This window comes from Oculina patagonica, chromosome 12 (assembly GCF_052425735.1).
Source record: "Oculina patagonica isolate OP01 chromosome 12, crgOcupat, whole genome shotgun sequence".
Taxonomy (NCBI): domain Eukaryota; kingdom Metazoa; phylum Cnidaria; class Anthozoa; order Scleractinia; family Oculinidae; genus Oculina; species Oculina patagonica.
This window is the reverse complement of record NC_135769.1, coordinates 4,463,763-4,477,723: the sequence shown is the minus strand read 5'-3', so window position 1 is coordinate 4,477,723 and position 13,961 is coordinate 4,463,763. Positions and strand designations below refer to the sequence as shown.

Below are 13,961 nucleotides of genomic sequence, written 5' to 3'. Positions count from 1 at the left end.
TGCATCTACTCACAGAGTGACCGTAAGGGCGGCAGACAGGAAGATAGTATTGTGCTTCAGAACATGGCATACAGACCAAGTACATGTACCGTGTACAGCAAGGTCTCAGTTACTTAGTACCCTTTTGCACACAATGTCGAGGGCCTTTGATATTAGGCAAATTATATAAAATTATATACATGTATTGATGCATACAGGTGGTACAGTAAACTCTTGTTATAATGGACAGGCTTGGGGCGTCGTTTAGACTCCTTTATAGTGAGAGTCCGTAAATAGCGGAAGTCGTTTCCATTCAAACCCCTTTTGCTGGGGATCTGAATTTTGTCCGTAAATTATAGTGAGTGTTCGCAATAGCAGGCTGTCCGCAATGCAAGAGTTGACTGTACAATGCCTGCAGACTGTAACTCTTTGCATGCATTGTGAGCCTATGATTAAATACTAGTTATACCTAAACTGCATTTGTGGAAGTGGAAAGCCCAAAATGTGCAGAATTGGACATCTTTTTGTTCACGTCTAGCTGCCCAGCCCAATAACGCATGTCAGCTAATGGTACTGTTTTTAACAGAACTGCATCCGATCAAGGAGGGAACCATACATAGAGTGTCTATTATTCTCTGGGAGTTTGGTGGTTTAAGAAAATTTTGATAGTCAAGTAATAAATGGCAGTTTCAGCCTTTAGGAGAAAATAAACGACCACTGTTTGCAGTTAAGGAAGAACAAAATAATTATGGCAGTTTGCGGAATGTACGACAGGGCCGTAACCAGACCTTTGCCATGGGAATTCCCTCCTGAAAATTCTGAAATCTAGAAGCTCTGAAACTCTTTTAGAGACATTTTTCATGAGGTATTTCTTGAGAAAAATCCATCTTGTTCAACTGGGGATTTTTTTCCCAGCAAAACATATTTTGTTTCCAATTTTGGGTAAAAATCTAGACAAGGCAAGTGCCTTGTCCTGCCTCTTCCTAGTTACGGCCCTGTATGACCCCCGATAATAGCACCTCTATTTACAGTGATAATGATACATCCTATGAAAATTACATTATATAAGTACTTCTCACCCATATGTGGACACATTTCATCAACAGCATACACTGTTCCTTTGTACTTAAACAGTGCAATTTTCTGGTTATTTACTGTCACCAGCCTTCCTGTGCGCCTTCTGGATTTTCTTTTGCCAAGGGTCCCTGTTGAGTACCATGGCACCTCCTCAGCATCGTTAGATGTTATGTCACTTGCAAGTTCTGGAAGATCTACCAGTAAGGAAATAAACAATTAATCATCTTAAGGACTGTTAAAGTTAAAGAAAGCCAACATTAGCTAGAACAAAGCAGAGAAGGCGGCACCAAATAGAGTTAGTTGGTGAAGCATTGTTAACGCCCTTTGCTCCATGAGGAGTCCAAAGGAATAAGTTAGTCAGTCAGTCAGTCAGTCAGTCAGCCAGCCAGAAAGCCAGCCAGCCAGCCAGCCAGTCAGTCAGTCAGCCAGCCAGAAAGCCAGCCAGCCAGCCAGTCAGTCAGTCTGTCCGTCCGTCAGTCAGTCAGGATTGTAGCCAAGGATGTCAGTTTTGACCCTGAACAGTTCTTGATGGAGGCCATCCAAAAAATTATTAAAATGGAGGATTTATGGCAAATAGTTAAGTTTGCTGCTTAATGTAAGGTAATGTTACACTCTACGTACTCTATTAGCTCAGGAACTACTTCAAAACTACAATAACAAAACGTTTTCTCATCGATCCTCGCTAGGTTTTTCCGCCAACACACGTTGGGTTTTCGATCCCATAATAATATGTCATTTTGGGCTGGGCCCAGTCCCTTTCGTTCTACTTGTTACACACTCCCCCTCCAACAGAAATGTCGTCCCGACATTATTACAGTAAATACAAAACCAAAAACAGAGAAATAGTTAGGGGGAGCGTCAGTTCTCATCATGTCTCAAACTAATACTTATTGCAGCAGTTCCATGATCCGCAGGTTTTGTCTTTAAACAGTTTGTAACTAGAAGTAAATCAAAAATTCGCTCATGATTTTGTCACAGAGGTGTGCCACAGTCTGCTACCTGGTTAATTCTCGAAGCAATCATTGTGGCTACAAGAGTGTTCAGTACTGGTTTGTCCATATGGGCTGTGGCATAAACTGCAGCTGTGGAACAAATGGGATGTGTGGGGTGTAGTGAGGTACAAGCAGTTGCCTATGACTTGGTAGGGAAGTATACCTGAGGGCATTGATTGCGTTCACTACTGGGTTTGCTTGTACTCGCACCCCCATCTGGCTGTAGGTCAATCTGGGGGGTCGTGTCTCTCTAGGTCGCGTAGCTCCCTCTAGTGTTCTCTATCTGTGTCACTTTCCTGAGGGGCTCGGTCTTCATTTGGCACTGATGAGCCATCAGTATCCACATGTGGGTCAGGTTGGTCCCTGGCATCTACTTCGGCACAACTTCATTATCACAGTGGTCCTGTGGGTCCATAGGTGCAGTGTCTACTTCCGCCGGAAAGGCTGTTTCATGGGTGACTGGACAGGACGGTGTGTCCATCTCATACTCATCATCGGAACTCTCTCCAGTATCTTCAGGCTGGGGTAATACTCTGGATCTTGGTTGGGTGGTCTTGGATGAGGCTCTCGTTGGTTTAGGCAGTGGTAAAGCATCACAAGGGAGTAGCAAGTTACGGTGTAACACTCGTTGTTTCCCACGGCCATGTTCGGGCTTTACTCGATAGACTGGACTATCCGATATGCGTTCCTCAACTACATAAATTTGCTGTTCCCAGTGTGAACGGAGCTTTCCAGGTCCCCCCTTTCTGAAAGGTTTCTAACAAGTACGCGGTCGCCGGGAAGTAGGACTGCAGCGGAAGCCTTCTTGTCGTAATACACTTTACTTCTGGCTGACGAGTTCTGGGTCTTCCTAGATGCTAGGTCATATGCCCATCTCATATCTGCTTGCCACGTCTTTACATAATCCTGGTAATCAGCCTGTCGCAGGTCGTTGCCCAGGTCAAACAGCAAATCAACCGGTAATCGTGGGGAACGGCCAAACATCAAGTAAAATGGCGAGAACCCAGTGGTCTCATGTTTTGTACAGTTGTACGCATGTATGAGCTTGTTTAAAGAATCTTTCCAGTTCGATTTCTTTTCCTCCGGGAGGGTCCTTAGCATCGAGAGTAAGGTGCGGTTCATGCGTTCTACCTGGCCGTTTCCCTGTGGGTGGTATGGAGTGGTTCGCGAGCTAGCAACTCCACTTAGACGTTCGAGGTTGTGGAACAATTTATTTTCAAACTCGCCACCTTGGTCATGGTGTATTCGTGCTGGGAAACCGAATCTCGGGATAAACTCATTGTAGATCTTCTCACAGCAGTGCGGGCTGTCTTATTACGCGTTGCTAGGCTTGGGCATATTGGTGTTGTCAACAATCAGTAGTACATATTCATATCCACCTTTGCTCTTGTCTAGATGCAGGAAATCAATGGACCTAATGTGCTGATGTCATCAGATGCATCATAGGTGGTTTCGTGACTGTGTTTGGTTTCTTCTGTTTGATACATCTGCAACGTTGTGTCACAAAATGTTCTATGTCACGGTACATATGTGGCCAGTAGAAGCGGGACCTTGCAAGTTCTGCGACTCTCTCCACCCCAAGGTGTCCCATCTCTGTGTGCAGTTCTTTAAGTACCACTGGGATGAAGATGTGTGGCAGGACTAATTGTATCTTAGAGCTTGTTCTTCGACGCAGGATACCATGTTCGTCAACTTCCAGTTTCTTCCATTCTCTCAGAAGCTTGGCAACTCCATGGGGTTCATTCTTCAGTTGGCCACCACCCGGTTTGATCCCATGTGTCTTGTAGTAAAGCACGCGGCGTATAGCACTATCCGAGTGCTGCGCCTCCTTGAGTTCACTAGGGCTGAATGGTTTCAGGTTAAGGTCCTTTAACGTGGGTTCAGGAGTTGTCATGTCTGCGGCAATTGCCATAACCCATGGGATTGTGCCTTTTGCCTGTTCCCTAACTGCTTCCACGGTTGCTGCAAGGACATCTTTGGGTATTTCCTCTGTACAATCTTTCATATATTTGTCTATGTCCAATGGAATTCTTGACAGAACATCCGCATCAACATTAGTCTTGCCCGGTCGGTACTTGATTGTAAAGTTATAGTCTGCTAACTCGGCTACCCACCGATGCCCCGTGGCATTCAACTTTGCTGATGACATCACATACGTTAACGGGTTATTGTCTGTGAAAACGACGAAGGATGGGGCATAGAATAAGTAGTCCCTGAATTTGTCAGTAATTGCCCACTTTAGGGCCAAGAATTCTAATTTTCCTGAGTGCAAGTGATAGTTCCTTTCCGCGGGCGTCAATGTCCTTGAGCCATAGCCAACAACTCTCAACTTTAGTAAGAAGGTTAACTTTTGGTGGCTTTTCTGGGGTTTTACCTTCAACTGAGGCATGGCTGTCATCATGGGTGGCCAATTGAGCTACAAGCTGTGTGGGGGTTCGATTTGTGGGCTGGTCATGACGGGGACCAAGCTTCTGCATTCTTTCTGTTTCATTACTAACTGCTGTATTCAATTTCTCAAAAAGTTCTTCATCTTCTACTTGGGTGTTTTGCAAGCAGGGTTTTATCTCCATTTTAATGCTATCATTCCGTAACCCAGTTAATAATGAATGCAGAAACATGCACTGTACCAGCTTTGGGTCATACTTCAAATCAGATCCTGCTTCTTGAGATGCAAATAGTACCTTCTGCTTTAGATCAAGGAGGCGAACAAGAAAGTCCTGAGGGGTCTCCCCAGCTTCCTGTACTGCCGAACTGAGCAGTTGATACATTTCCGTAGCCCCCGTTTCTTGATAATGTGACCGAAATATTTTACGTAATCTGGCAAGTTCTAAATCGGGCCTACCTTCCAAGTAGCTCCTCAATCTAAGGCCTGGATTGATGGCTCGAATAATGGCTTCGACAATCTCTTCTTCTTTATAGCCCCGTTTTAATCCAGCGTTTATTTGGTGAGCTAAACTGGTAAAGCTCAAGCGGTCTTTCTGACGTGAATCTCCAACCTGTCCCGATATTTTAAATTCCTTCCTGAACGGTGGGGTCGCTGTGGTTTCTTTAGGCGTAACTGTGTTTGTACTTGACTTGATGGCAGACTTCTGATCCTCCTGTTCGGTTTTCACACCACTCTCTTCTTCACTCTTCACGTCCTTTGTTGCCGGTTTCTTCTCTTTAATTGCTTCTCTGAGATTCGTTAATGCCTCAGTTCCAAGTTCCTCGGCGTCTAAATACTTCGTTAGGATTTGTATTAACGCCAGACGTCCCGTATCCGTCTCTTTTACTTCGATGTGTAGCCCCGCACATATTTCTCGAAGACTCGCTTCGCTAAGCTGACAAATTGCTGTTCTCACCTCTATCTGAATCTCTTCGACGACTTTCGACATTTCGATGGTTTCTTTGTCACGTCGGGGTCACCAAATGTTACACTCTACTCTATTAGCTCAGGAACTACTTCAAAACTACAATAACAAAACGTTTTCTCATCGATCCTCGCTAGGTTTTTCCGCCAACACACGTTGGGTTTTCGATCCCATAATAATGTGTCATTTTGGGCTGGGCCCAGTCCCTCTCGTTCTACTTGTTACAGTAAGGTATCTTTTAAATTGGATTATGGTGTAATGAAGCTTATTTTTAATAAACAATTCACAGTTCAGTAGTGACTTTTATCAAAATTTCTTTTTTAAAACAAAAACAAAATGAACACAACTTAATTCATAAATATTTAGATTATATTCGTCTTAAAGCAGGCCATATAAAATAGATCTTTATGTACAGTATGAATTGGCAATATCAATTTTACAGAACAACAATAACTCTGCCATGTAATTACTGAGTCATATATCTGAACTATTAACAATAGCTTTTTAATGTGGTAAAATAACAGGAGCTAGAATTGTCCACATGTACATGAGAAGGAACACAACACAGACAATCATCTTGAGGCAGGAGGCCACCCACTGACTCAACGACTTCACATATTGATCCATGTCTATAAGTTTATATTCGGACTCGACAACTTCATCTTCAGTGCCGACAATTCCTTCAGGAGTATAAAAGTTGCTTATCGTCATTAAAAGATGAAGACATATCAAAATAAGAAAGAGGTAAAACATCAAATAGTTTGAGGCAACCAGCGGCCTTTCATCATCCTCAGCAGGGCTTTCAGGGTTGTTCTCGACTTGTGACTGAAACATGCAACAGTCCATAAGATTAATAGTGGCTAAGAGATGTTGCACTGACGGCACTCGAACAATGTCATACACCAGCAATGCAAATGTTACAAAAAGATCAAAGATCATGTTGAATTGCAAGTGAAAATTAAACTCGGTAACAACTAATATGCTCCAGGTTGGATTGCAGGCAGAATATGGATAATGTAGCATGCACGTCCATGCAAAATAAACCGAATATGATGTTACAATCCCGGCTTGCAGCAGTCCGGTTTCTCTAACCTTGGGATGAATGGATAAGAGTGATGCTATAATACACAACACGACGACTGCTGTGATAAAAATTAAGTTTGTCCGGCAGTCTCTCATTGAAACAGCATATGTAGCATAGAAATACACAACAAACGACAATGACAATGTATAAAGAAGAGAAGTGACGAGAAGCATGGACAAATACCATGCATTTGGACGTGTAGACAGTTCCATTCTTTCCACCCAGTAAGCATTAAAAGTTTTTGCCAGATCAATGATTAAGACAAGCTGAATGATCATCACGATAAAACTTCCAATCCAGCCCACATGCATGACGGCATTGCTTAGGTGTCCTTCAGGAATGAGCAACGACAAAAGAATGCTTAAACAAAACAGGTGGAACTTGATGAACCAAAAACCATTCTCGAGCCAGTGGCTGAAAGTCGAAAACACCGTCAGTTGGCAGTTGATTATCGCCAAGATAAGAAAGAACAATATCATTCCAATATAAAACCTGTACAACAGAATATGTCCGACCAGAATGTCACATTTTCCTTGGCTTGTATTTCTGCTACAGTAGTTGGAATGCACCACAAAAAACCTTCTGAATGCTGGTATGAATGTCAGTGTTGACATCAAAACGCCAAATAAAATAAATCCAATGTAAATAAGTCTTCCGTGTTTTGGTTTCAGACTTGGAACATCGCAGACTGCCATCATCAAAAACCATTATTGATGAAAGATGTCGTACTGAGTGTAATAAGTGAAAATTTCCATCATAACGCATGTACTTGTATATATTAGCAGCAATTCACAGTGTAGGAATTATCAAAGATGAAGTTCTTATAAAATAAAGTTCTTTTAAGATCCAGTGTTTCTTCTACAGCCTTGACAGACTTAGCAAAAGACTGCTATTTCCAATCAATCCTTGTTACAGTCTATTTTTATCGCAATCCATGATTCCCACAGAGCTGTACTTAAGGTGTTTCTTGTAGTGACCAACACGACAGACATCAAAGAGCAACAAAAACAAACTAAGCACCCTGTGGGATGTTCGTGCATTTGTTGGATTGAAACCCAGTATAAATCAGATCCTTGCAATCAAACCATCAGTATCAGAGATTTTGAAGTTGATACTAGTTGTACACGCTCCGAAATCAAATGGTAGTACCAAAAAAATTACTATAAAACCCTTAAAACTTTTCCAGTTTTTAAGTTTGGTGAAATGAGATTGTTTTTGGCAGGTACCTGTTCTTGTTTACAATAAACACAGGTGGCCGGTGGTGCACTAACTAATACCGCCAATCACAGTTTGTATTAAAAATATTGCATGAATGAAATGTAATTATCATAATGTGATGCACAAAAATCTCTTTTATCCTATCAATAAAATTGTTTATGTTGCATTTACAGTATGATGCCCCGGGACCAGCAACGAACCAAGTCATGGCCTGTCCTGGAACCGTTGAACACACAACTCCTCTGCAGGAGAAGTTTTATTTTTGGGAACAGGAGACTTGATTAATTATTTTTTATGAAACTGGGGAAACAAATAGGGCAAAAAAATAAAACCTCAATAAATCTTTAAGAAGTATTTTTAAAGTATGTGGTGTCCAGTTACATACCCTCCGCTATGTGTAAGTGATAGGCACATAAAATGAAACAAGGGGTGCACTGAAAAGCCCCCCGATATAAGCCCCCTCACCCATACCGTAGAGCTAGCCCAGAGGGTCTCAAATTGTACTGCCTCCACTATGTAAACTATTCAACAAGGACTCCTAACAAAATGCTTTTTAGGAAGGAGGTGGCCCCATTAACGCCTTCAGGCACGTGAGCTCCATCAACTTGAACCACCAAATCGGCCTTGTATTGTTTGTTATATATTGAGGGCTTAACTTCAATTTGGTATGTGTATTTATTACAATTTATGGCTAAGTGCTAAGGCTAAGAAAAACAAGGGGGCACTGAAAACCGACCCATCCTTAGAACTGCCCAAAGAGTCTCAAGGACTCCTCCACTATGTAAGCAGCAGGACTGCTAACAAAATGCTTAGGGAGGAGGTGGCCATTAACGCTTATGAAAAAGTGACTACATAATTGAAGAAAGTGAAATTATAATAGTAACAAATAAGTAAGTTATTTTAAGTGTTTTGCACTTGAAAAGTGATTGAGCACTTGAATGTCCGAACGACTTTTGGACCGAGTGGAAGAAACTTCACAAAATTTGAAAATTACGTGCATCGATTTAATAGGCTGAAATAGCCGGGACGGACGGTGATCTGTTCGAATTTCGAATGGCATAATTTCGAATTCGATGAACCGGCCGGGTGAGAACGTGTTATTTTGAACATATACCCTCTTAAACAAAATCTACGCCTTTAAAGTGCCTAATCTACGCCTTTTCAATAAATTTCAAACTTGACCTCAAGGAAATTATAACCAAAATATTCAAAAATATTAAGCTTGTGGTATAAATTTCCGGCCACGTTACCCTGCTATGTTTTCTGAAGCGTGGAAGTACATCTCATCAACAACAGCAATAAAGAAAACAGTTCTAGGCATATATCAACAAAATAACACTGCACAAACCTTCGTATCGGATACCTTCGACATTTAGGTAAAGAAGATCCTCTGGTTTACCCGAAGATTCTTCCATTCAGCGAGACCGCGAAAGGCAGACATCTTGTCTACTTTCCCGCCATCTTGAACAAGACTAACGAGACTAACTTGTCTCCAGTTCTCTCTCAGTTCGTTTCCATAACGACCGCGCAACTGTGGTCGCCATGTTTTGTATTTGTGCCGATGCGTGATTCTATTCCTCAAGGCTCAAATTTGAAAGAAGAATGATAGAATATGAATTGAAACATTTAGAGCTAGCTGCTACTAACTTAAATACTGTAAGCTGCTTTTAAAACTGCGAAGAATACATCCATTTATCCAAGATTTGTAATGATGCCGAAATCAAGAAGAAAGGAGAAATTTCAATTCTTGAAGCAAATTCTTGAAGACTCCGCCAGCGACAAGGAAAACGATGGAAAGAAATACTCAACCGAGGCGTCTGCAAAGAGTGATGGCAGCTCTCAGACAGAATCCGATAAAAAAGGCCACGACAACGCTAGTCCTATTGGCAAATACCCCGTGTTGTTCAAGAAAACATGCAAGAGTAAAAGTTGTCAGACAAGATTATCTTCCTTCCCCCTCTTTCCATTGCCTGAGGAAACTGAATGGATAAGCGACGAGGAAGGAGAGAAAAAGAAAAAATCTACAGCGTTAAAGAAGAAAAAGAATCAAAGCAAATCGCTTTCTAAAGATGAGAAAGAAAGATCATGTACAACAGGACAGTGAAACTGATCACAAACTAAGCAAAGTGAAAAATTCTGATGGGACAAGAAAGAGCTTCAGATCAGAGCACCAGCTTAAAGAAACTGATAACCCAATCTTACAAGCTTGGCTTCATAAAAAGGCTATTGTGGCCCGTAAGCAAAGAAAGCTAGAACGGAAGGAGAAGCGAGCTAAAAGGGCCGCCCTGGAAGAAGAGGCTCCAATTCAAGCAGAGAAGGCTGAAGAATCTAATGAAAGGGTTGGGGAATGGCTGAAAAGAAAACACAAAGAGGCTAGAATGGCATTTAGAAAAAGCCGCACCAAGGTCGCACCTCACCAAGAAGATTCCATCTCACAAGGTGCTCCTTCCCCACAACCACCCCCTGAGTACAGAGTTCTGAGGAGTTTTCAGTGTGCAAAGCCTTCAGCTGGTCACATGACAGGAAATGGACATGAGAATGAAAGCAATCCTGTGAATGGTGCAATCCCAACGGCCAACCCACCTATGGCCTCTTCTAATGATTCTGCAGATAAACTTTCCAGTAAGGAGAAAACAGATCTTGATACCAAGGGTGATTCAAACACTGCGCAAAACTCAGCAAATCACGTCAAACGTCGACCTAAGAGCGCTGTTGATCGCACAGAGAATGTATCATCCTCTCGACCTAAAACAGCCAATAAGAGACCAAAGACATCAAGAGAAAGGTCATCAAAAAATCCTGCTACACAAACCACAACAAGTGAATCCAACAAGGAAACCAAACAAATGCAGTCATTAAGTTATGATCAATGGTTGCGAGTTAAACGTGATGCAGACAAAGAGAGAACGATACAAAAGAAAAGAGACTTGATAGATACACATCTAGGGGCTGTTATTAAAGAGCTTGGAAAGAAAAGAGTAGAGAAAATATTGTCGCCAAGAAAACAGGTTGATACAGGTTTGAAGAATGTCTCGCGCTCACCACCCCCTCCCCCGTCAGATATCTCTAAAACAAAGAAAAGCAATCCATACCGATGGGTATTAAGCAAAAAACCCAGACCTGAACCACAAGGCTGTGACTATCCAGAAAGTCATGTTACCGACGGAACTGCCAGTGCATCTTGTCAGGCAACGAACAATGGTGATGCGGAAGATGGAAAATCTTCCGAAGAGCCCATGGTTTGCATCTGTGAAGTTGATGAAAAATATAATGAACTGAAGCCATCGATTGAAAAGGTTAAAGATATTCTTGATTCAGAGATAAAGAAGCTTAGAGAAGCTGGAAAAGGTTTGGATACAAATGTTGACAAGCCCGGCCAGTTACAAACTGTAGATTCATCTTTAACAGCAGGGAATTCTTCTGCTAACAAGCTCAAGTTGACAAGGCCTACATCTGCAAGGCCACCTTCTGCGAGGCCAGCAACAGCTCGGCCTTCTTCAGCGAGGCCAGGCAGTGCATATCTGACAAAAGAACAAGCTAAAAAGATTGCTTCAGACCTTGATGTACTTGGTCTGTGTGACAGTGACCCAGAACAAGAAAACACTGACACCAAGACTGGTGAAGATGTTAAAGATGATGCAAAATCAACTGTGAGAGAGAACTATTTTGACTATGGAAGTGATGTTGACCCTTCCATTATGGAATCAGCTTAATTTGCACAGTGACAGCACTTTCCTTCCAATCTCATTGGAGTGGGTTGTGGAGGGAGTGGGTTACTCCATAAAAAAAGAGAAAAAAGGGAGTTGCAAGTGGAAGTGCAAATTACACCCATAACGAACACAGTGAACCTCAGCCTGTTGAAAATAAGGCCCGAAAATACCCTATATCAAACACCATGAAATAGCTGTCCATCTAGACCAAGCCCTATACCCCCTCTGTTCTGTCACTTTTATACCTTTATTTAACCCTTTTGGGCTGACTAGGAGACTCAGTGGCCTAATGACTAACACATAAGACTCGATCGAGCAGTCCTATTGAAGTACATGTACCCGGGGGGGGGGGGGGGGCAATCAAAAAAAAGTTTTATACGGGGAGGCTCCGCCCCAAGTTCTAACCCCTTACCCTTTTATATACCATTTTTGACAGAAATTGTACCCCTTTCGTATACCTTTAACTGAAAAAGGTACCCCTTTCATATACCTAAGAGACGTGGGGTGTACTTAAAATAGGACGTTTTCTTGTCATTTTTATGTAGCTCTTAATAAATTAAAATAATACAGCCATAAATTGCGTCTGTTCGAAAAATTTTAATAAAAGGCCCTTTTAAATAGCCAAATGACAGATTTCCATACCCTTTCATATACTTAAACTCATGAAATCCCTACCCTTTTATATACCTGAAGCCTGAAAAAGGTACCCCTTTTGGGCGGAGCCTCCCTGTATAGGCCATTATAGGGAGTACCCCCCCCCCCCCGGGTACATGTACTGGCCAGGGTCACTGTGTTTGTTTTATTGGTCGGGCTAGACACAGTGCTTCTCTCCAGCCAGGAATAAAATTCTGTGCCACCCTCTTTGCATGTAAAGAGAGGGTAACGGAATAATAATGGAATTTGAAAGTTCCTTAATGTTCTTGCTGGTTAGAAAAGCTGCAAGAAAATAGAGCCATTAGAAGATTTTAAATATTTCATTGAACAAATTATTGTCAACAATTTAAGTAAATTACACGTGTGTTTACTTACTAGTAATTGTAAGGTTAAAGGTGTATTTTGTCAAATTTACAGGCTCATCAAAGGTGCATATTTGCAAAAAAATAAACAGGAAATACAACATAACAATAACAATTAAAAATTTATTCATAGCTGTAACAAAACTTAAAAATAAGAATTTTAAATTAATTTACATAAAATTTATTTATTCTATATTTGTAACACACAATACCATTTTATTGCTAGCTCATACATACTAGTTATGCAACGCTTTCGAGTGGTATACTATGGAATATCCCACTTGTCACTTGTATTTTCTTGACATACACACTCGCCTAAAGGCTCGTATGTATACCGAGAAAATAGAAGTGACAAGTGGGATATTTCATAGTATCCCACGAGAAAGTGTTGTGTAACTATTTAATACCATGCCATAGAAAATACCATTTCTAAATTTCGTCGAGAATACAGTCGCAGCGCACTATGGGAAGGTTGGGTTGAATACCGTCGAATATACAACGGCTTTCCTGTATTCTGATTGGCTGTATTTTCTATGGCATGGTATAAATATATATATACAAAGGCTGTGGTATTTTCAGTTGTTTTGTAACTCTTATGCTAGGCTACAGTCATCAATTTATAGATAAAGGAAAGGTGAGACATTTATTTTGGTACAATTTTTTAAGTGTTCTATAACACTTTTTAAAACTACCCCTTACATAAAATCCTTAATTGACTATTCGGTGGTTCTGTACATTAAGATACTTTAAACATTATTTTTTATGAATTTTTAATCCTAAAGTAGACCTAAAAACGCCATTTTAAAGTAAATTTATAAAAATATAATGGAGCAAGAAAAGAAAAATCAGTGACACCGTTTTTTAGACCAAATATTCTGATGTAGATCAAATTCAACACAAAAGTTTAGGCTCTCACGTAAATGTGTTCCCAAAAAAACCTAATGTTGCACAACATCATAATTACAAACAAAATACTGACGTTGCTTATTATAGTCTATATGATCAAAACAAAATACAAAATTACAATCTTTATTTAATAAGCTTTCAGAAAATATATACTTTATTGGGGTTACCATGGATGGTTTGCACCAACGAAAACGCCAATTTTCCTTCCGTGATACCCCGGGATACCTTAAACACCTAAATAACAGTTTTCTCTACTCTTTCGTATATCTCAATACGTGAAATCCCTACCCTTTTACATGTATATACCTACACTAGACTACACTACAGCCTTAAAAATACCAATTTTAGGCAGGGCCTCCCCCGTATAGTACCCTATAGGGAGTACCCCTCCCCGGGCTGCCAACACAGCGGTTGGATGGATAGAGAAATCAACATTGCATTGGGGGAGGGGAGGGGGAGGTTAAGACAGTGCCACTTTTTCGTCTGCGATTGTAGGCAGCTAAAAATATTTGCTTTCTCGATCTTTCCTGAACGCCCTTAGTGGACCTTAGTGAAACAAGTCCCAGAACGTGTCTTGTGGGTTTTTTTTTTGGCATTGAAGCTAAGCGCGTGCGGTACCCTGCCAAATG

The 13,961-nt window shown here is 41.2% G+C and overlaps 2 protein-coding genes and 1 pseudogene across 3 annotated transcripts in view; 1 reads left to right on the top strand and 2 right to left on the bottom strand.

Annotated features, from left to right (window-relative positions):
* The window catches only part of LOC144631878 (Rieske domain-containing protein-like), a 79,389-nt gene extending 70,205 nt beyond the window's left edge, over positions 1 to 9,184 (bottom strand). For both annotated transcript variants that reach the window (XR_013566805.1, XM_078490465.1), the window contains exons 1-2: positions 9,049 to 9,184; positions 1,059 to 1,250 (exon numbers count right to left, since the gene is read on the bottom strand). Coding sequence is in view for 1 of the 2 variants with exons in the window: in XM_078490465.1 (XP_078346591.1) it covers positions 1,059 to 1,250; positions 9,049 to 9,115 (259 nt within the window). In the remaining variant the exon portion in view is untranslated. The remainder of the gene's footprint in view (positions 1 to 1,058; positions 1,251 to 9,048) is intronic.
* On the bottom strand, positions 5,782 to 7,616 carry LOC144633122 (putative serine incorporator). The gene has a single exon (XM_078491913.1). The coding sequence runs from the start codon at positions 7,178 to 7,180 to the stop codon at positions 5,903 to 5,905; it is 1,278 nt and encodes a 425-aa protein (XP_078348039.1). The 5' UTR covers positions 7,181 to 7,616; the 3' UTR covers positions 5,782 to 5,902.
* A 54-nt stretch (positions 9,185 to 9,238) lies between the features above and the next one.
* On the top strand, positions 9,239 to 13,072 carry LOC144631749 (uncharacterized; annotated as a pseudogene).
* The last annotated feature ends 889 nt before the right edge of the window (positions 13,073 to 13,961 follow it).